Source organism: Pseudopodoces humilis, chromosome 5, assembly GCF_049639895.1.
Source record: "Pseudopodoces humilis isolate 2021_Gansu_Grassland_sample_001 chromosome 5, ASM4963989v1, whole genome shotgun sequence".
Classification (NCBI taxonomy): Eukaryota; Metazoa; Chordata; class Aves; order Passeriformes; family Paridae; genus Pseudopodoces; species Pseudopodoces humilis.
This window is the reverse complement of record NC_142204.1, coordinates 64,104,473-64,125,390: the sequence shown is the minus strand read 5'-3', so window position 1 is coordinate 64,125,390 and position 20,918 is coordinate 64,104,473. Positions and strand designations below refer to the sequence as shown.

The 20,918-nt window shown below is 38.7% G+C and overlaps 1 protein-coding gene across 8 annotated transcripts in view; it reads left to right on the top strand.

The window, feature by feature from the left end:
- The window catches only part of PCLO (piccolo presynaptic cytomatrix protein), a 328,066-nt gene that overhangs the window by 9,653 nt on the left and 297,495 nt on the right, over positions 1-20,918 (top strand). For all 8 annotated transcript variants that reach the window (XM_088054917.1, XM_088054916.1, XM_088054918.1 and 5 more), the window contains exon 2: positions 9,606-10,857. In XM_088054917.1, the coding sequence (XP_087911043.1) occupies positions 9,802-10,857 (1,056 nt within the window). In that variant the 5' untranslated portion in view covers positions 9,606-9,801. The remainder of the gene's footprint in view (positions 1-9,605; positions 10,858-20,918) is intronic.

Here is a 20,918-nt window from a genome sequence, read left to right as displayed (position 1 = left end):
TAAAGAGCACATCTATACTAACTGGCCTGCTGATGAGAAAATTTGATGTCTTCAATGTTGTTAATCAGTAAATTAACTTCAAGGACTCATTTTAGTGCTGCAGATACACTCTTAACTGAGATTCCCTTGCCCCAGATAGGATTCAGCACTGGCAAAAGATGAACTGATGTCCTTGTGCTGCTTCTGCAAACTCAGCTCTAACTTGGACTGGCTCCCTTGGAGATCTGATGCATCTAGTTTGCATACCAAACTGGTCAGGCTCTGATGAAAGTACTGCATTACTCATAAAACATAGTGTTTAATGTGAACCAAGTTACATCACTTCAAATATATGGTGCCTTCTTTTGCTGGGATAAAAATGCCACATATGGTCTCAACATATAAATGTTGTGATTCTGCTGGTCTATTTTGGATTCAAACAGATACAATGAAGATTTAACAAAAACTGAACAGGTCCTCAAAGAGTAGCTTGATTTGCTGCTATTCATGATTATCCTTTTTATATTACCTATTATCAAAGAAAAGGCAACTTGTTTCTGCATCTCTGCCTCTAAATTTGCAGAAAGAACTCTAATTTGCATGCACTTTAAAAAAAGACTGTTTTATCTCTGAAAGGGTTTTAATCATATTTTTCTGTGCTAGACATTAAGCAAATTTTTTTTATAAGGGTTTTTATCCTGGCACCATTGAGCTGGTTCTTGCAAGTTAAATAATACAATTTATGAGAAATGGGCTGATTAATTTGATAATTTTTCTTTCCTTGCTACAACAGAATCTTATGACTCATTAGTTTGTGAGTTTCATTGGTTTATGAGTTTCATTGGTAACACCAAAATGAGAGCATTCTTGTCACTTTTTGGACAGAACATAAAGTACATAGGGAGAAAGATGTGGAAATTATAGGATGTAGGGAAAAGAGGTCTGCAGCAGGACTTCTAGAACACGTAACTATTGATTTCATTCTGTTTCATAAGAAAAGGTAAATGTCACAGAACTGTGAAAAGAGAGTTTCCACAAAAATCCCTAAGATATTTGAAATCATAATAATTTTTAAGGTAAAATCCTTGGCTCCAGTGAAGCCAATAATGAACTTCCCACAGAAGGTCATTTCTCATCCTTTGCCTCTTTTTGAGCTCATCTTACTTCCTTAATGTCTCTTCCTCCTATTTTTTTAACTCAGGACAGGTTAACAGTTAAATAGAAACAGTGTATATAGTTTTAAACAATAAGCATCAGCAGAACTCTTGTTCCCCCACTTCTAACTGAGTGAATTTCTTGTGTTTTGATCTTGCTTGTTTAGTCTGCATCTACACTCAACATATGCCATCTGATTTTAAACATAAGACAATTTCTCGTTCTGAGTCAGAAGAACTAGTCACTTATTTGGCTTTGAATAAAGAAGTATAAGGAGGTTGCTTGTTTAGAAAACTTTCATTTAGGAACATTATAAACTTTCAGACTACCCAGCTGAAGGACAGAAATACCTGATATTTTAGAACACCATGTGAAGAGGCAACCACTTAACATGCTGCTCCACTAAGACAGTTTTCCCTCTGTGTTTTATCATGTTCTCTGCTGAGCTGCTCTTTTGATGGGTAACTTGGAGCTACTCAAGAGAAAAGTAGAAAGCCCCCAACTGCTACTAGTTTCATCACTTCCTGTGAACCAGTGCTGGAAAAATGATCCCTGATTGCTACACTACAAGAACACTATAAATATTTGTACAGCATCCTTATGTAGGTCATTTTGGGAGCTCATCTGCATACAGCTGTGTCTGAAGCAAAAGATTAATGGAGATAAAGGAAACAAGCAAGAGTACCAAATGCTGGCACATCCTCCTTACTAAAACAAATTATATTTATGAAGATCTAGCTGCTTAACACATTTGAATGTGGAAAATGTCGCCACAATTTAGTAAGATGTTTGGAAGGATTTGGTAAAAACTTGGCTCTGATCAATGAGGCAGGAAAACTAGTGGCAAAGACTTAGAAAGGCCAAAGCGCTTAGTGGCTTTTAAGGATTGGGTTTGTCCTGTAGTCTCCCAGGTCTCTGAGTGAAAGCATGAGCTGTAGCAGAGAGACAGAGATGTAGCTGTAGTAGAGAGTACTTAAACCAGATGCATATGCAGAATTTTATGGCACTAAATAGGATGGATCAAAAAGTGATGAGGGAGATGATGCTACTGCAAAGTCAGTCATCTTCAGAAAGTCACTGGGAAAGTTTCCTAGTGACCAGCAAAAAAGCAAACACTGTACCCATCTTCAAAAAGGAGATGCAGAAGAGAACTACCAGGCAGTTTGACAAATATGGCCAGTTCGACAAATATTTCCCTTCCTGGGAAAGTTACAGAGCAAGTGCTCTTAGAAGCCCCATCCAAGCAGACAAAAGACAGGAAGGTTATTAAAAACAGACTGCATGTGTTTAACCCCAGGCAAATCACTCCATCAGGCTTCAGAATGATCAACTATAACATCCTCATAGTCAAATTAGGGAGACCTGTACAGTGGATGAAAAATAGACTGAATAGAGGGCTCAAACCAGCTGGGGTTATTTGCACCACATCCAACTGCTGGTGTGTTACTATTTGTATCTTTCTGACTATTGGTGTGCAACGTCTCTGCTACTGATGCGAGCAAGGCATAGAATGCACCCTCTGCAAATCTCAGCTTGGAGAAAAGTAGATACACTAAAGAGCAGGGCCACTCTGTTACATCCAGGTGGGAGGATGGACTGGCAGGATCATCTTGAAATTGAAGAATGGCAAGTGAGAGTCTGTCTGGGAAGGAGTAACTCCATGCACCAGGATAGGCTGTCCCAAAAGCAGCTTTGCTGCAAACATCCAGGTGAAACATATTCCAGCAGAAGGTGGTTGTGATGAAGACGGACCTCTGCTACCTCAAGTGTGGCCAGAAGGTGGGAGAAGATGATTCTTCTCAATATATTCAGCAGTTGTGAAACTGCATTAGGAGTACAGGGTCCAGTTTGGGGCTGACCGGTCCTGGAATGACACTGATATGCTGGAGACAGTCATCACGATGGTAGTCCAGTACTGAAACAGACCCAGAGAACCTGCAAAATCTCCATCCACGGGAACGTTCAGAACTGCTGTTCAGGGCACAGAGAAATCCGACCTCACTGACTCTGAAGGGATTGCTTGGGCGAGGGGTATCCACCAGACGCGTCTTCCACTCCTGCTTTAAGCGAGCGAGGCTTCTCCAAGCTTTAACTGCTCGCAAGCACGTCCTTGGCCGCAGAGGGAAGGAGAGCGGAAGGCAGCACCCGCAGGGCCGGCTGCGGGTCCCCATTCGGTCCCTGGAGATGCGGCGGGTGCGCGGGGCGGGGGCGGCGGTGCCTTTAAAGGCCGTGGCGCGGGGCGGGCCAAGAGCGCGGGGGGAGCCGCCCGCCCGGAGCATGCGCTGCGCTGCGCGGGGCGGCGGAGCGCGGCGGGCGGCACCGCCGCACTCCCCCGCCACCCGGGGCGCCACCCGGCGCCCCCCACCCCGGCCCCGCCGCTGCCGCCGCGCGGGGCCGTGGTGGCGGCCGCCGAGCCCTGAGCGCCCGCGGGGGAGCGGGGCTGCGAGCCGCCCCCCAGCCCGGTCTGCGCCCGACGGGAGAGGCGGCGAGCCGCGGCGGCCATGGGCAACGAGGCGAGCCTGGAAGGAGGCGAAGGGCTGGGCGCCTTCCCCGAAGGGGCGGCGGCAGCCGGGGATGGCGGCGGCCCCGCGCCCCCCTTGCAGAGCCTGGTCCCGGCCGGGGTGGAGGCGGACCTGAGCAAGCTGAGCGAGGAGGAGAGGAGGCAGATCGCCGCTGTCATGTCAAGGGCGCAGGGGCTGCCCAGAGGGAACCTCGCCGGCGCGGAGCCGCCTCCCATGCAAAGGCATGCACGGAAAAAATCTCCCTTCTCCCGCTCCTCCCTTCCCCCTTCTCCGTCTCCTCGCGGTGGGGCGGGGGGCGAGTCACAATACGATCTGGGCCCGCTGCACCCGGAGCCGGCGTTCCATTTTGCTGGCAGAGGGAGGGAAGGGGTGGCTGCACGGGCGCGGGCACCCGGACGGAGCCTGCACCCTCTGGCTTCTCTCAGCACGGCGGCCTCCGGCAAGAACGGCGGTCCCCGTTTCCGTGGGCTGTGCCCTCCTTTCCTCCCTTGCACTGATCTGGAGCACGGGCAGTTTCTGTGTCGGGGCGGGGAGAGATGTGCAGACACCGTTCTGGTTTTCTGTGTGCGGGTGTGTGCTTCACGGGGCTGGATACCCCACAGCTCCGGTAGTAGCCAGGGAAGCTCTCCCCGGGGCGGATGCGTTCTGCAAGCGTCTGGAGAGAGCATCTTGTTGAATCTTCCAAAGCTTTTGTGCATAATACATTTGCTGGCTGTTACTCTGCCAATTCTGAACCTCTACAACTCTCATTTGGCTTTATTAAATAGTGATGGTTTTAGGAGGTCTGTTTCAGTCTATATTTTCACCCTTATTTTTCTTCCCTTTTTTCTTTTTGGTTTTTTTTTTTTTTTTTGCCTTTATTAGTTGGAACGGGAGAGGTCAAATGATAGATTAAATTGATTGCCACGCTATTCAGTGTTCTGGAGAGTCATGACTTTACCTCATTGTGCTTCTGCGAAGGCTGGGGTAATTTCCTTCCCCGTTCTTTCCCTGCCCCTCAGCGAGTTCTCAGCCCGACGTGCAACGTGCCCCGCTCCCCGGCCGGCTCCTCGGGGCTGTCACTGTCCGTGGTGCTGAGCCCTCCTCCGGCCGCGTGTCGCTGTCCTCGGTCCTGAACCCCCTTCCGCCCCGGGCCGTCGCCTCTGTTGCTCTCCGACTCCGGGGCTGGGTGTGTTGCTTGTCTTGAAGGAGGAAGCTGAAAGGAGCCTCCTCGACAGTTTCACGGTGCATTGACCTCACCCCACATAAAAGCATATTCAGTTTATATAATATCAAGTTTATATAAGTGAATTCTAGAAGAGAGGCAAGGAGGGTGGGACTAAATTAATTATTGGGCAAATTACTGGAGTCACTGAGATTATACCTGAGTTAATGGTCTCCATTTTTTAAAATTGGAAGTCAAATCTTCCTGTTTCATGTCTTGCTTAATTACTGATCAGGCATTATGCACAGTGTGTAAAATAAAATTTTGCCTTCAATTCAGGTCTCTGCACTGTTTCTATAGTATTAATGAGGAAAAGAAATATTCTTTAGTTCCATGAAACTAAGCTCAAAATTCCCTTTCATATAACCATCTACAAATACTTTGAAACTTACTTTTTACTGGAACATCAGCATGAAAAAATAAAGATATATGTTCTTGGAAGTCTTTGGAATAGGCTGAACTCATTGCAATTTGACTGTCTCTGCATTTATAAATGGCTGCTTTCCTACAAACATATTTATATCAGAAGTTACTTTGATCTTGTTAGCATATCATACTCCCACCCTCTATTTAAAGTAAAGGGACTCTAAATTTGTGAATTGCAGCCTTCTACCTTGCGTCAGAATGTCAGCTTTGACTATTTTAGCAGTTCCCATCATAGTATCTTCGTGCCTGTCCCACTGTAATGAAGTTACTACTTGTCTCTTGGTTTGTGCCTTTATTTGCTCCTCTTGCTGTTTGTTTCCTTTGCTGTTGAGAGCTACCAAGAATGTTAGCAGTAATTATTAAGAACCTGATCCAAACAAAACCCTTCTAAAACTGGAACTAATTTTTTATTTTTTTTTCTTTTCAGTCCAGATTTTAAGCGACAGTGTGGTCAAAAGAGGAATTCTGTCTTTCAGTCAGTGTTGCAGTTTGCAGTGTCCTTATTGTATTATTTTTAACATATTAAATTGATTTTTCCTGTGTGATTTCCATTAGAGTTTAATAATTATTTCCTATTCTAAGTGCTCTCATTCCTGCTCCCAAAATAACGCTAAAGTGTAAAAATTCCTTACTTTTGATGGTATCCTGAGGTAGCAATTTTTGCAAATACAGACGTATAATAGGAAGTAATATATGTGTCAGGTACCATAGTTGCATCACTTTACCACCTTAAAATGAATTCTGTACATTCTAGAGCTTCTGTAGGCTTTGAGCTTTTAAGTCTTGTGATTTTAATATAAGCATTTAGATCTAGAGCACCTAAAGTGAACTGTCAAATTAATATGTCCCTACTATTTTTTTATTTTTTTTTAATTGAAAGTCTCATTCTTAAGGTTCCAGTGAGATATTTTGGATCTATGGAAATCTTTCTATCCTATTTCAATTACTTGTTTTCAGAAAATTCATGGTTGGGAAATTTATCTGAAACAAACACAGTCAATTTGTAAGCAAGTTCCATTTGATCTAGCTTCATCAAATGACTATGTAATTCTGCTAACATTCACTTCCTGAGGAATTATTCTATATCTGAAAGGATTAGATGGCCAACTGAATATATCACCATCTAAGGCAGCTGCTTGGGTTTTTTGTTTGTTTTTTTTTTTCCCAGTTCAATAAGTTGGTCACCATAGATATCAATAATTTTTTTTTCTGCATTTTTATAAGAAATGCTAAGAAGTCTTGCTGAGTGTTGCACTTCTGAAGTATACTTACGGTGTATTTTCCAGAGGAAATATATATATTTTTAAAAAGTTAGCCACTGGAGTATGCATAGGCTCATCATACATATCTTTTTCTATCTATCATTTCATGTCTTGTCTGTAGATATGAAAAGATCTATCTGCCTTTGAGTTGCATTGCTACTGCATTTGTCTTGGAAACTATTAATACTGATGAATGGGGAAAAGGCATGCCTTCTTAACAGGTGTTTATAGTTAATGGAATTGAAGAACTAGACCAATAGTCTTTTTGCTAAATCTCTGCTTACTCCAAAGCAAGCTTTGATTTGGCTGTAATATGTAAATGATTAGAGATGAGTTCCATGAATCAAGACCAAAGTGAGAGGAAACACAGCAACAAAAAGAAAAGCATTATGTGAGGAAGAACTAAGTTATTTTGTATGTTAGGTCTGGTTTGAGGTCTTTAAAACAACTGCCAGTTTTTCATGATTTAAAAGATTTGAAAGTTAGAAAATTCTTGTCAAATAAATACAAGATTTAGTTTGACGATTCTGATTCTCCAGTTCAATTAAGATTTTTCACTATCAGTCTGCAGTTGGTTCTAAAATGGTTGTAGAAAAGAAGACTTCAGCTGTCAGGTACCTCAAACTAAGTGGAGCAAATCCTGGCTTTTGACAGAAGTAACATTTCTCAAGAAGCTTGTCTTTTCAAGGCTTTCTCTTTCACTAGTTAACCACGCTCTGTCTCCATTGCTTAGAAACATTGTTATGAACAAAGGCAAGACAAGTCAGGTCTTCAGAATATACCAATAGCCTTGAAGAGAATCACCTGAGTTTATTTCCTAGATTCATGGGTTTTAATCTAATTTCAGAGCCTGATATCTGATCAAGTGGAAATTTATGGAACACATTATTTGATAAAAATGCAAGCTGGAGTAGAATTTTCCAATCCATGGTTATTTTTCTTGCTAATTTCCTAGTTAAATTTTTGAAAATGGTTGGGTTTTTTCTCTTGGGTTTTTGTTTGGGGTTCCCCCCTCCCCCCTTCTATTCTACCTTCACATTGTAAGGTTTGGGCATGGACATGATATGCTGTTTCTGGACCTGACTTTCAATGGCACTGTTGATTTTTTCTTCTGTTCCTTCCCTTCCACTCTTATCATTGTTGAATGAATCCTTCCAAGAGTTTGAACATTTGCAAACATGAATGCTGGAAGTATACCAGGCTGCTGCTAATAGACTAGTTGAAATGTCTTCATATGGGAAGCAGTGCCTCTTCAGATAAACCTAGAGCACTTATCTAAATAACCAGAAACAGAACTGCAGGTATACCTACCTAGTTGCTAATAAGAGTATAAAATTGTTCTTTTAATAAGCAAAAATACTTTTGAAAGATAATATTTGAAAGAATTAGATTATCATTGGGCTTTTCTGAACTATCCTCTTTATGAATTAACCAATGTTCACTGATGCCATTGGAAAAACACCTACTCACTTCAGTGGGTTACACATTAAGGTCATAGACTTCCAAATATTGCGGTCAATATATACAGAAGAATGGGAAAGGATAAATGGAATTGTGGAAGGCTGGAAATAGTTTGTCCTTAACAAGTATTACTTGAGGAAATTTTTAATTAACAAAAAAGTCAGTTACAAGATTACAAGAAATCCTGTGTTATGAGAATTGCACACACAGAAATGTCTGCCACTTAGCTTTGTCCTTTTGTATTGCCATTGCTAGCCATGGAATGGAAACTAAATGCTAATCAGAAGTACTGCTAAACTCACAGTGACATATTAGTGATGTAAAATACAGTTTTTAATGTGACTACTGTAGATGGTTCTGCAGACTTCTGAAAAAAACTCTTTAAATTGTGCATTTATTTGTCTATTTATTAGTCAAGGAATGCAGGTAGATCTAATAAGTGATTGTTTACTTAGCTTGTGAGTACCCAAGAAGAAATGTAATGTCTGGCAAACTAAAATCACAGCCAACTGGTTCTTACAAAATGAAAGTTTTATATTTGCAACATTTCTGTGACACTGTAGAGAACACTGTATCTTCCAGCAGAAGCTCAGAGATAGCACTGAATAGACTATTCTAATACATCCCTGAGCATTAACAGCAAATAAAATATCATTTCCCCTGCTGCAGCCAAGTATAGCAACAAGTAAAATACAATGCCACATATGAAGCCATGGTCTTGATTTGGGTTCTACATTCTTAATTTCATTTTCTCCTGTATGAATATATAGCAAAATACAGTTGCATGGATTTTTTTCCCAATTCTCTATAATAATGTGGCAGGGCTTTTTTTTTTTTTTTTTTAATATTGGTCAGTATGAATTGTTGAGATGATGCTGAGAAGGAGTACGGTAGTTATTTAGAAAGAAGAAGAAAAAGGTTCAGGGCTAACTGTGAACTGAAATCTGTTTTATTTGAGGGAGAATTGGTCTGATTTGTGAGTGGATGGGTGCAAAATAAATACTTTATGAAGTAAAATATACCCTGAAGATTTATATACTCTTTAACATACATGAATTTTAGGAGTTTTAATCCCTGCTGCATATTGAATTGTAAATATATCCAGTTTTTGTCCAAGTATCCAGAACACAAGTGCATAAGCATTTGGCACTGTGCATTATTTTTGGGGTTTTTTGTACGGCTGTTTGATCTGTTAATTTTGACACTTCTGTTTCTTTTAGTGTTCTGTCTCCCTGTTTTTATATCCCGAGGAGTAGAGTGGAGAGTTAATAATTTGGATATAGGTATAAAAGGAAGTTCTAGCTTTGATCTCTTCAGAATTCCGAAAAAAAAGGTATCTGGTTAAATGTTGTTGTATTAGATTATTTTCTAAAGAATAAAACAAATCTATGACTGAATACTTGTATAAGCCTTTAAAGAATGATTATTTAAATACTTTTCACATGTACTTTGTTATAAACCTTGGCCTTGAAAATGCTTAAGCACTGAGAAACTTCACAGCACTACCAGTGCACTTCCAGGATTACTGCTATATATCTTAATTATTTTTTCTAGTATTATGCATTATTTTAATTTTATTACATTTTCTCTCTGCAGACATCCTGAACTTGATACAAGCCGCCATCCCAGACAACCAGGTAAGCCTCCAGATCCAGGACTACCAGGATTGAGTAAAAGCAGAACAGTAGATGTGCTGAAGACAGAACAACGGGCACCTGGACGGAGCCCTTCTACTCTTAGTCTACGAGAATCAAAGTCCAGGACTGATTTTAAAGAAGATCAGAAGCCAAGTATGATGCCCAGTTTTCTCTCAGAAGCCAATCCGTTCAGTGCAGTCACTTCTGTTGTGAACAAATTCAATCCTTTTGATTTGATATCAGATTCAGATACAACTCATGAAGAAGCCGGTAGGAAACAAAAAGTTGCCCCAAAAGAGCAAGGGAAACATGAGGAGCAGAGGAGCCCTGCGAAACATCCAACTCAACCACAGTCTCCAAAGCCAGCTAGTCAACAAGGACCTGTCAGACCTACTGTCCAACAAACTGAGTCTTCCAAGCCAGTGCCTCAGCAGCAGCAGCCTGGGGAACCAAAGCAAGTTCAGAAACCAGGCCACGGCCAACCAGCAGATGCTAAGCAAGAGCAAGCAAAACAACCACCCCAGCCGAGAGGACCACAAAAAACTCAGCCACAACCGTCAGAACCAACGAAACCTGTTCAGCAACAAGCTTCTGCAAAACCTTCATCAGGCCCAACAAAACCATCCCCACAGCAACCAGACAGCACTAAAACAACGTCCCAAGCACCACCTCCCACAAAACCATCATCACAGCAGCCAGGACCTGCGAAACAACCATCGCAACAGCCTGCACGGCAAGGAGGTCCTGTGAAGCCATCTTCCCAGCAGACAGGGCCTCCAAAACAGCCTTCTCAGCAACCTGGACCTGAAAAGCCATCTGCTCAGCAAACAGGACCTGCAAAACAACCACCTCAGCCTGGATCTGGGAAGCCACCTCTGCAGCAAACAGGGCTTGCAAAACAAGTGCCGCCCCAGGCAGGGCCTATGAAACCACCTTCTCAGACTACAGGGCCCACAAAAGCCCCAGCACAGCAAGCAGGACCTACAAAACCGCCCGGCCAGCAGCCAGGGCCTGAAAAACCCCCGCAGCAAAAGCAAGCTGGTGCAAGTCAACCCACCGAGTCTGCCCCAAAGAAAACCTTCTGCCCTCTTTGTACAACCACCGAGCTGCTGCTGCACACTCCTGAAAAGGCCAACTACAACACATGCACCCAGTGTCACACTGTAGTCTGCAGCCTGTGTGGATTCAATCCTAACCCTCATATCACAGAGGTGAGTAATTTTCAAACTGATGTTCACTAACAGAGCAAAGAATTCAGTTTACCTTTATTATGTTGAAACATCAGATGTACTACATGGTACTACAGAGTATACCATAATGATAATTTAACAAGTTCAGTAAAAAATTAATGCTATTTCAGAAAGCTGCTTATGAGTAAAACAGGGTGAAAGTGGAAGAAATAAAGGAAGGTAATGGTTCTCTGCCCATATATATTTAGAAATGTGCTCTCATCTCTTCATATAAAAAGAGGAGAAACCCCAGTGTGACTTTTGTCTCATTTTGGTTGTTCTTAATCACCCGCTGTCTGTGTTTATAATCTGACCACAATACTCATATGCAAGTATATTTATAGATAATTAATCTTTTCTGCTATAAGAACTAAGGAAAAAAAAAATCTTCATAGCTGCAGTATGAAGCTTAGGAAGGGATGTGGAGTGGATTTACTTTACAACTGTGTCAGTGTTCAGTTGTAATAGTTGAAAGCCTGAGTCATGAATTTGACTTCGTGATATATGGGTTATTTCGTTCTTGTGGGATGTTAAGATCTCTGTGGACTATTTCTCACCTTGATTACCATTCTTTCTGTAATTCTATAGCATAAAAATGGAATAGAAAGCAATATTAGGACTTCAAAGTAATTTATTTTAACCTTATATTTGTGGTAGCTTGATTTATTGCTTATACATATCCTTTATTGCTCTGCCTGGGAATAAGGCTTGGTGTGACTGTTTGATCAGTTTCTTCTACATCCTGATATGCTACTTTTAAATTTGCAAAGTAATTGGAGTTTGTGTTCATTACCAGCACTTTTATCAATTTATGAAAATTCAAGCATAGTAGACCTGGCACCAAAGGCTAACTAATGATAATCAGAAGTGATATTTGTAAAACTTTTTTTTTGTCTTGCTTTGGTATTAATTTAGCTGATCTGAGATGCACACAGGAAGTACAGACTACTACTGTATTTTGAACCTGATAAGTACTTCCTGTATATTTAAAATTGAATCAAGGAATTTCTGAAGTTACAAAGGCGCTCTGGGTATGATGTAGTCTAAACTTCTGCTCAAAGAAGTGTTACCTAAAGCAAGTTTAGCCAGTGTAGAATATCTTCAAGGATGGAGGCCTGACAGTCTTTTCTGGGCAACCTGTGTACTCAGTACCACAATGATTTAAGGACATTGTTAGCTGCTGGTTTGCTTTCCAGCATACACATTTATTTGCGGCTACCTGGTAACAAACAGTTGCTTTTTTATTTTTTTTATTAAAATTGCAAATTTAAGCCAAAAAAGCTAATTGCAGTAACCACTGGTAGCACTTTGCTTGGTTTAGGCGTGTAATGTCATCTTTGAGTTTGGGGAAATAGAGGATTGAGATAGCTGACATTGAAGCCTGGACTGGAAAAGGAGTGACTTGAACATCTATCTGTGTGCAGAAACTTCAGAGCATCTGCAACTAACCAGATGTCTACATTTCAGGGTCTGCATGAAGAAAGGACATTTTGTTAATGTAAAAAAAGATATATAACAGACAAGAAATGTGATATATTGATATTAAAGTCAATGAGAAAGTTTTATTGCAAACCTTTGCCTTCAAATTCTGCCAATGCTTTTAGGCTAGAACTTCTTACATTTATTTGTGAGTGCTGAGTTGTTTGTGTCTGTAGTGTGCTCCTGGAGTCTCTTGAAACCCCACATTTGTCTTCCTTTAAAAGCTTCAGATTCCCTATGGAATTGGTCAACAACTTCAGTGTGTTCAAATGAAACAGGTTTTGAGAGAGAGTTTATGTAAGAAGGTTTCCAAGTATTTGGAAATTCTGTGAATAACTACTAGTTTTTGAAGTGGGTACTCTGTAAGTGTGAAATTCAGGACTTTCAGACAATAAATACAGCTGCATTTAAGACTAACTGATTGCATACATATGTAAAAGCAGATTTGAATTTCATATTTCACATTGAAATAAACACAGGATATGCATTTATTTCATGATGAAATCATTTCAATAGATGAAGGTATTGGACATCTAATTTATTCAGCTATTAGTTCCAATCTCCTGACTCCCACTCAGGCTTTTCTCATTTGCTCAGCTTTGCACCACCAGCTGTCTTGCTGAAACTTCGTTGTGGGTGTCCTGCTCCAGTCTACCATTGAAGTGCAACAAAAATCATATCTGACTTTATTACTGAACATTTGGATCAAAGTTAATAGAACCCGCTCTGGCACGTACAAAAATTCACTTATTTCAGCTACCAAGGTTCTCATTTGAGTTATTATCAAATTTTCCTTCTACTCTGTTTCCTTTAAGTGTTTAGCTTATTATTAAAATTTTCTGATTACTTTTTTACAATACTTTACCCATGTTTTCCCATCTATCAGGAAGATCATGGTTTGTGACTTGGCTGTCAGTTTTTTTGCTTATGGTGCAATTTTTTTCTTTTGGCTTCTTGTATTTTAACTTCTCCTGAAATATTATTGATCAAAAATCTGTACTTTAGCTTTCCCTGGTGGTTTTTTTTTTTTTGTTTGTTTGTTTTTGCCATGTTTAATGATTCTGGAATCCTGCATTGTGCTTTTCCCATGTCCTTTACAACTACTGATTTTATTTCTTATGTTAAACACGCTACTTATAGGGAAGCAATAATTTCAAATTGGATGTGGGGAGTGGAAGGCATTTATTTAGGAAAAAAAAAAAACAACTTTTGTTCTCTAAAATTTTCCCTTGTGCAACTGCTGGAATTGCTTTACTAAACAGTTTCCTTACAAATTTCTTACAAGGTAGCTCAGTCTCCAAAACTAATCAAGTAAATAATTTTTCCAATGTAGATCTTTCTAAATTTCTGTGTTATATATTTCAAGCTGATCCTGAACAGAATTTAACAAGCTTTAAAAACTGGCTACTGGAAGTAGATTGCATACATTGTAAAGCCATTATAAAATGCAGATTAAAAAATAATTCATTTTATTCATTTAAACCTCTATTTAAAATTCAGTAGTACATGCACTCTGTCTGTTTTAACTCACTAGAGAGAACTCTGTAACTTAGAGCAGAAAGTGATACCTGTATTGCCACAAGGTCAGACCCCTTGAACAGTTTTTCTGAACCATCTGACATTGCAGTCCTCTTGGGGAAGAAGGATAGTTGGTGTCTTGCTTTTGCACAGCAGTCTGGAGTGAAAATGCACCATACATAAATGTTCAGCAACATATGTCTCTCTAATCTGTCTAGGTATTCATGCTCCACTCATCACCATGGCACATGACTGCCTAGCAACAGTTGCATAAAGTAATGGAAAAATTATATAAGCAGGTTTGAGGACTGGTACTCTATTCCATTTTCCTTTCATGTACATCACAACCTTGTAGGAAGTGTATCTTTTATTATGTGGTGACTTATTTTTCTAATTTCTTTACCATTTTATTTTCCTAAACCCACTCCCATGAGCCATTAGCAACAGAAACCAGCGCTTCCTAAAAAAAGATTCAGCCCATTAGAACACTCGAAAAGGAGTAGGCTTTCTGAAAATGAACAAAGGCATCTTGGGGAAAAAAGACAAAATGCATGAACTGCTGTAGTTAAATCTAAATGATCACTGCATATGCTCAATAGCTGGAGTAAATTTTCATTCCCTATGAATTAGTTATTGGAAGATACCTGCAACACAGACTGAGCAAGGGTTAAAAGTGTAGCAACAAAGTCATTACATTCTTTATGATGGTCATCTGTAAAGCTGAAAATCAAGTGGAGTGTTAAAACTGTTGATGTTGGACACTTGGCTGTGTGGGCTCAGCTCCTGGAGGAGCTCTTATCTGTCATGTGGATCTGTGCATATGTGGATGCCTGTCTTCTAGGTGGTTTTTGAGGAGGGATTATTCTACATGAATTTTATCTACATGAGATCATATTTCATCCATTGTTTTGGTGTTCTTCTAAGAGATCATTTGAAATTTATCTTGAGGCCAGGTATAATTTTATACATCATTACTTAATGAAAATTGTACATTCAAGTAATGTGAAGCTGTGTATTGAGACAGGATTTGTTTACATGCCAAAAGTTCTTCTGGGTGGAGATGAAGTGAATTCTTAAAAATATTTTATTGTTTCTGATATTTTTTTTTTTCAAACAGTGTGTCTGTACCAAAGGTGACTTAATCCTAATGGAAAAAAGAGGAGGGATAAAAATTCCAAGAGGAAGGCTAAGAAACCCCAAGCGGTTGACTCTCTCAAAGTAGACTGTATGGTTTCTGATCAAGTAGAACTTTTTACTGGATTGCACATTTATTTTTCAATTCCACATGAAAAATTTTTTACTCAGTCTGGTGGTTTTTTGGGTTTTTTTTGTTTTTTGTTTTTTTTTGTTATTGTAAATTTTTGTTTGGGAGGGGATATCTATTTTTTTAATTTTTTTTGGTAGGGCTAGGAATTTTCCATATCAATTGTACTACATTTTATTGCCTTGATTTTTTTTTTTTTTTGCTTTCCTTCTGCCTATCTTTTTATTTATAATCATATCACAACATTTGATTCAAAAATATAATATAGTATTTCAAATATTTAAAGTTTTTTGCTATTTGTATTTCTTTTTATTAAAATCCTGCAGCTCTAAATCCCCTAAACATACTTGGGCATGAAGTAGGATCAGTAACTAAATGAGATTTAAACAGTCAGAAAGGCATTAATTATCTTCTGTTATTTTCATTATGATTAGGTTGTATAGGGAGAATAATATATAATAATTTAAAATAAGGAAGGTGACTATAATTCTTGTGGTGAATCCAAATAAGTTTTTCTTATACTTACAATAAAACTAATAGAAATTACTCTATTAAATCTTTGTTTATTACATGACAGTAAAGGAAGTGGTTGATTGAAGTATTCCCTGTGGTTTGCAGTCTAGACCCTTCTGCATTGTAGTAGTACATGGGAACCAGAATGCAACTTTGACTGGAAATGAGATATAAACAAGAATAAAACTGCCATCACTGTGGGTAGTTACATGCAACAAAATCTTAAATCTTTTAATATCAGGGAAAATAATTTTGAATCCGTACACCCTATGTGAACTTGGCAGGGGGGGAATCTAAGGGTCATATAAGTAAAGCAGAAAAAACTAGAAAAAAATCAAGGATCTAAATCTGATTATCAGCTGTTATAGTCATCATAAGTTGTATAGAAATGAGTTTTTAAAACTCCAACAAAAAACAAGACTTTTCAAAATTTTTCAAAGTTTTAGTTTAAATACGGGCTCTTAACTGTGCTGAAGTGAGAAGAGTTCTGTAAACCTGATGGACTTTAGTTTTGGTTCAGATTGATCAGAGAGGAGATGCAAACAAGAGTTGTTTAGTTGTCATTTAAAAGCCATAAATGTGTGAAAAATTTGCAAAGAGTACTTGGGGTGTTCTAGTGTTACAAATACTGCAATTTCAATGCAAATGGGGATTCTTCACAATTTTTGTGATGAAATGAAGTCAGTATGGTTCCTACAGTTCTGCCCTTAGCCACAACTGCCACACAGACATTTGGGAATGCAAAGATCCTCCAGTAAAGGGGTATGGAAGTACAGAATTCTGTTTCTCTCCATGGAATATTCTTAAACTGCCACATTGTTTCTGTCTTAGAGGAAGACTGTGCCTACAGTTGTGCTTTACTTTAAGGATTAGATGTAGAAATAGCAGTGATGCCCTTTGGTTTTTTCAGTTTTTTTGGTGTTTTTTCTTTTTCTTTTTCTTTCTCTTTTACATAAGGGGCAGAACATAGAGGCAAAACCCCTCTGCATGGGGAATAGTGTACCAATAATTTAATTGAGCAATATTCTACAATATGTTGGAGTGTTTTCTCATCAGTCCAGAAAGCTGGCCCTTCCAGTTTTTAACACAAGTAAATAATAAATTAATCTGCATAGCTAAAGATGTCAACTGCAGTCAGCCATCTGCGCCCGTATTGCTGTTGCTCAGCAACTGTAATTTACTACTATGTGAGGCCATGTGATGTGGGATGGTGTTTGCTGGGCACTGGGCGGGCACGGCCCAGCCTTGCTCTCAGCACACAGCTTAATCCTCTCCATGGTTCCTCAGCACAGCACAGATGAACTTTGTTAACCTCTTCTTTGCCACTCTCTTGATTTGCAGTTAGATTTTTTGCCAATCAGTCACGTGTTTCTGGCATATTAAATCTCAGTGCAGGTGATGAAAGCAATGAGCATTTGTTGCATTACTGCATGATGCAGTGCACTGAGTTGTGTTTAAAAGTCTTTTTCCTCCCTATGTGTGTGAGGCAGCTTAATCATATTCAAGGCTATAAAAACTAGTTTTTAGATATCCTGAGATACTGACATAAAAAAATTCTAAAGATTATGTTCACTATTTTGCTTTATGGTTCTAACTATGTAAGCTATAAAATAATGGTTCCCCAAACATTCATAATTCATATGCAAATTTTTGTATTGGTAATTTAAGCAGAGTAGTGGAATATGTTTTAAGATTGTGATAAGATTGTGATAACTGCATTCATTCAGTAGTTTTTAGTAGCTTTAGAACAGCTAAGTAACATTTTAAAATAGTTTTTCAATATGTCTAGTTAAAAAGTTTGCACCAGCATTGGTTTAGCATCGAGCTACAGAGCTTGTAACCATTGGTGTGGGATGGATACCCATGGACCATGCTGCTGACTAGAATCTAGTATCATGTTTGTGAGCATCTTGAGTCAGTGTTCCCTGGAAAACTCATACCTGAAAGGAAGGTAAATATGTATTTTGCAGTGATGATGTATTTGCCTGAAATGAGGATCAGTTGCATACTCTGTACAATTGTTAAGTATTTGGTTCAGTGTAATTACTTTGCATAGCTGAGAACTTATTCATGGAAGGATGGTGTAGAAGAAAAAACTTTGTCTCCAGTACTGCAAAAGCTTCTAGAAGACATTTTAACTTGTATGTTGACACACTAATTTAATTTGGTTTCTGGAAGTTAAATTTTTTTTTTTGTTCATAACAGGACTTTCTGATTTAGTTTTTTGTCTCAGAGTATTCTACCACACTGCACGAAGCTGCATAAAATCGTGTTCTTGAGCACTTTATTTTTCATGTTTCACTCATCATCTTGGCAAAAACGTTAAGAGCCTAATGTCTCTGTTAAGAGCCAAATCTGAATTTGTCAGTGCTCTTTGAAATTGTCAGGGTCCAAGTAAGTTACTGTGTTTTCAGACTAGAAACTGATTTTGTCAATAAAGCTTTGGAGCTGAGCAGTGTCAGCAAAGTCCATTTACATATCTGTGATAATGTAAAGGGATGTTAATATTTTATGTATATTTTAAGTTCCTTTTTATAGCAGCAAATGACTGTTCTAAATGAGAATGAGACCCATTCACTTGGAGTGCAGCTCTGCTCTGCAAAAGGACTGTTAACATGGCTTCTGAGATCCACATTCATATTGTGTGCCAGTAATTTTTATATGACATATGTTCAGTCTGCAAGTCAAAATTTATATTTCATATACTTCTGGAATAATAGAATCAAGATAGATTCTCTTCCTCCCCTACATCATCTGCAGGGATAGAAATTAAGCATGCCAGGAAATGCACTTGCTGACAGCTTTCCTGTTGCTTTGGATGGGTATGTGTTGTTAGAACAAATCTCAACCATTTCTGAAAAAAGGAATAGACACAGGATTCTGTGTCTATTCACAGCCTTCAACTGTGTTGGCTTTGTTTGGGATGGGGAGAAGGACTGAACTATTGTTGCTGTTTGTTATTGGTGTCAACTGTTAGCTTGCCTTTTTTTATGCATTCATAATTTATAGAATGTAGTGTTAAAATTTTCTTCAAAGTAATTCTCCATGGATGTTGCTAGTAAAATACTGAATAAGTTCATTTGGTGCTTCAAACTAGAAGAGCTCATGCTTTGATTGATGAATATATAAAATCCATTTTAAATTTTTGTTGTTCTGAGGGCATATAGTTTCTACAACAGTTAGAAAACAAAGCAGCAATTTTCTTTGCTTAGGAGTTAAAATCTGAACAAAAATGCTGCATGAAATCTGTCAAGTTTACTGTCCTAGTTATGGCATTTATTGGCATGGCTCTCAGAATGAAGAAAGTCACTTACAGATGTCTTCTAGAAATAAGACCCAGCTCCCACCCCTATATACTGGTGTAAAAAAACAGACAGCTTGGCTTTCTCAGCATCAAAGAGGAATGTCCTTCACAGACAGGAAATACTAAAGCTCACAAGTTCTTCTAGAAGCTTTTGGTTTTTTAATCCCACATAAAAATATTAGAAGTGTGGAGAAAGAAGCTAAGAGGCCACAGAACTGCTGCCCAGAAACACCTTTAAGGATAGAGAAACATTAGTATTTTAGGTATCTGCAGCAGCAGTAAGTTTTACTTCATCTGTTATAATGTGTAAGAGCATCTGTATTTAATGGATAATGGAAGCCTCCTCCTGTTAAAATTTAGGGGAAATCTCTAATTCTGGTAGAACAAACAGTCAAGTGTTTGACAGAAAACTGTATCACATAGCACATTTCATTTTGAACTCCTACTGTTCCAATCACAGGACTATAGTTTGTACAGTTTTGTATTTGTTTGAAGATGTGTGTAACCTATAATGATTTGAGCATTTTGGCACTTAATTCCTCCCACTAAAATGCATGGGAGGAATTTTATGTTTAAACCAGAAAGATTTAAAAAAGAGTATAGTCAAGTTTAACTTCATATACTTTTCATTTTAAAGTTCAGCTGTAGGAGCAGCAAATCTGGTTTTGGTTTTTTAGGCTTCAGTTTCATACCAAGAATACACATATGTATATGCATGTATATATATATATATATATTTAATAATAAAGAAAAATTAGTGGTCGAGGGCTAAGGTTTTGTCTTTTGCACAAGGTTGTTTTGAAATCTGTAGCATAAGAAGTAATGTTTGTTTGGACTCCAAGTAGGTAGTAGGATCGGACTGGACAAGCTGCAGGTTGAAGACAAATCTAAATGCTTATAATTGCAATTTGAATCGGGACACCTTAAATGTAAGAATTATTCAAACTACTCATTTTATAGCCCCATCAACCCTACAGCTACTTCATTTGAGGCCTTAAAGGTGTCATAATGACTTAAATTTAGATTTCCTAGAAGCTGAATGAGAGCAGGTATATGAGACCTGTTATTGCCATGGTGTCAAAAAGAAGCAGAATCAGTGAATCCCTACAGAAAGTGTGTTTTCCAAATATCTGTGAGAATCCTTTGGATAGGGAAAAAGCCATTCCTTGCTTAGGACCATTAAAAAGGTCCTCACAGGATCGTGTCTTTCTCCACTGAAGCAGAGCCTACCTCCCTAATATAAGAAACCTAGTTACTTTGCCAAAGCCAGACAACTGTGACAGCCTGGTCTTTGATTACATTTAAGCCCTAGAAAACCCTTAAGGATTCATCCAGAAATGATATTAGTATGTATGTAATTAAATTATATTACTAATATCTAGAATCAGGTAAGGGAAGTGTTCATTAAGCAAACAAAATGGGAGTTAAGCTAAGTGTAATCCTTGCTCAAGTCCTCATTTTATAATTCAAAGCAGAGTTTAAACATGTGTTCCAGGTTTTTTCAGTTGTTTTCACTTTTTAGCAGTCATTTGCTATATGGTTTGCAAGTAGAACACAGAATTGTTTAAACAATCTAAAAAAATTGTACTGAAAATGGAAGATAAGAGCAGCCTTATTATGAATGGAACTTTACAGCTGAGGCCAAAATTTGTCATCTCTTTCTGAAGCTGTTAGAAATGGTGAACTTATATTCCAGAGTGTGTGTTTATACCATGTGTATCAGAATAATTGAAATAACTGTGTTTTAGGGAGCTGCATCCAACTCTTAATTTTTGTTGCTGCAAAAATAAAAGGCTGGAATAGCACACCAAAGTAATGAATTCATTGCCTGAGTCCATCAGAGCTCTTTCCTTCCAGTGAGCTCTGATATTACACAGACAAAATCTTCCTTTGCATGTAGTACCTCTAGATTTCTTCCGTGGTGTATAGTAGAGATTTCATAACATCACAGAATCATTTATGTTG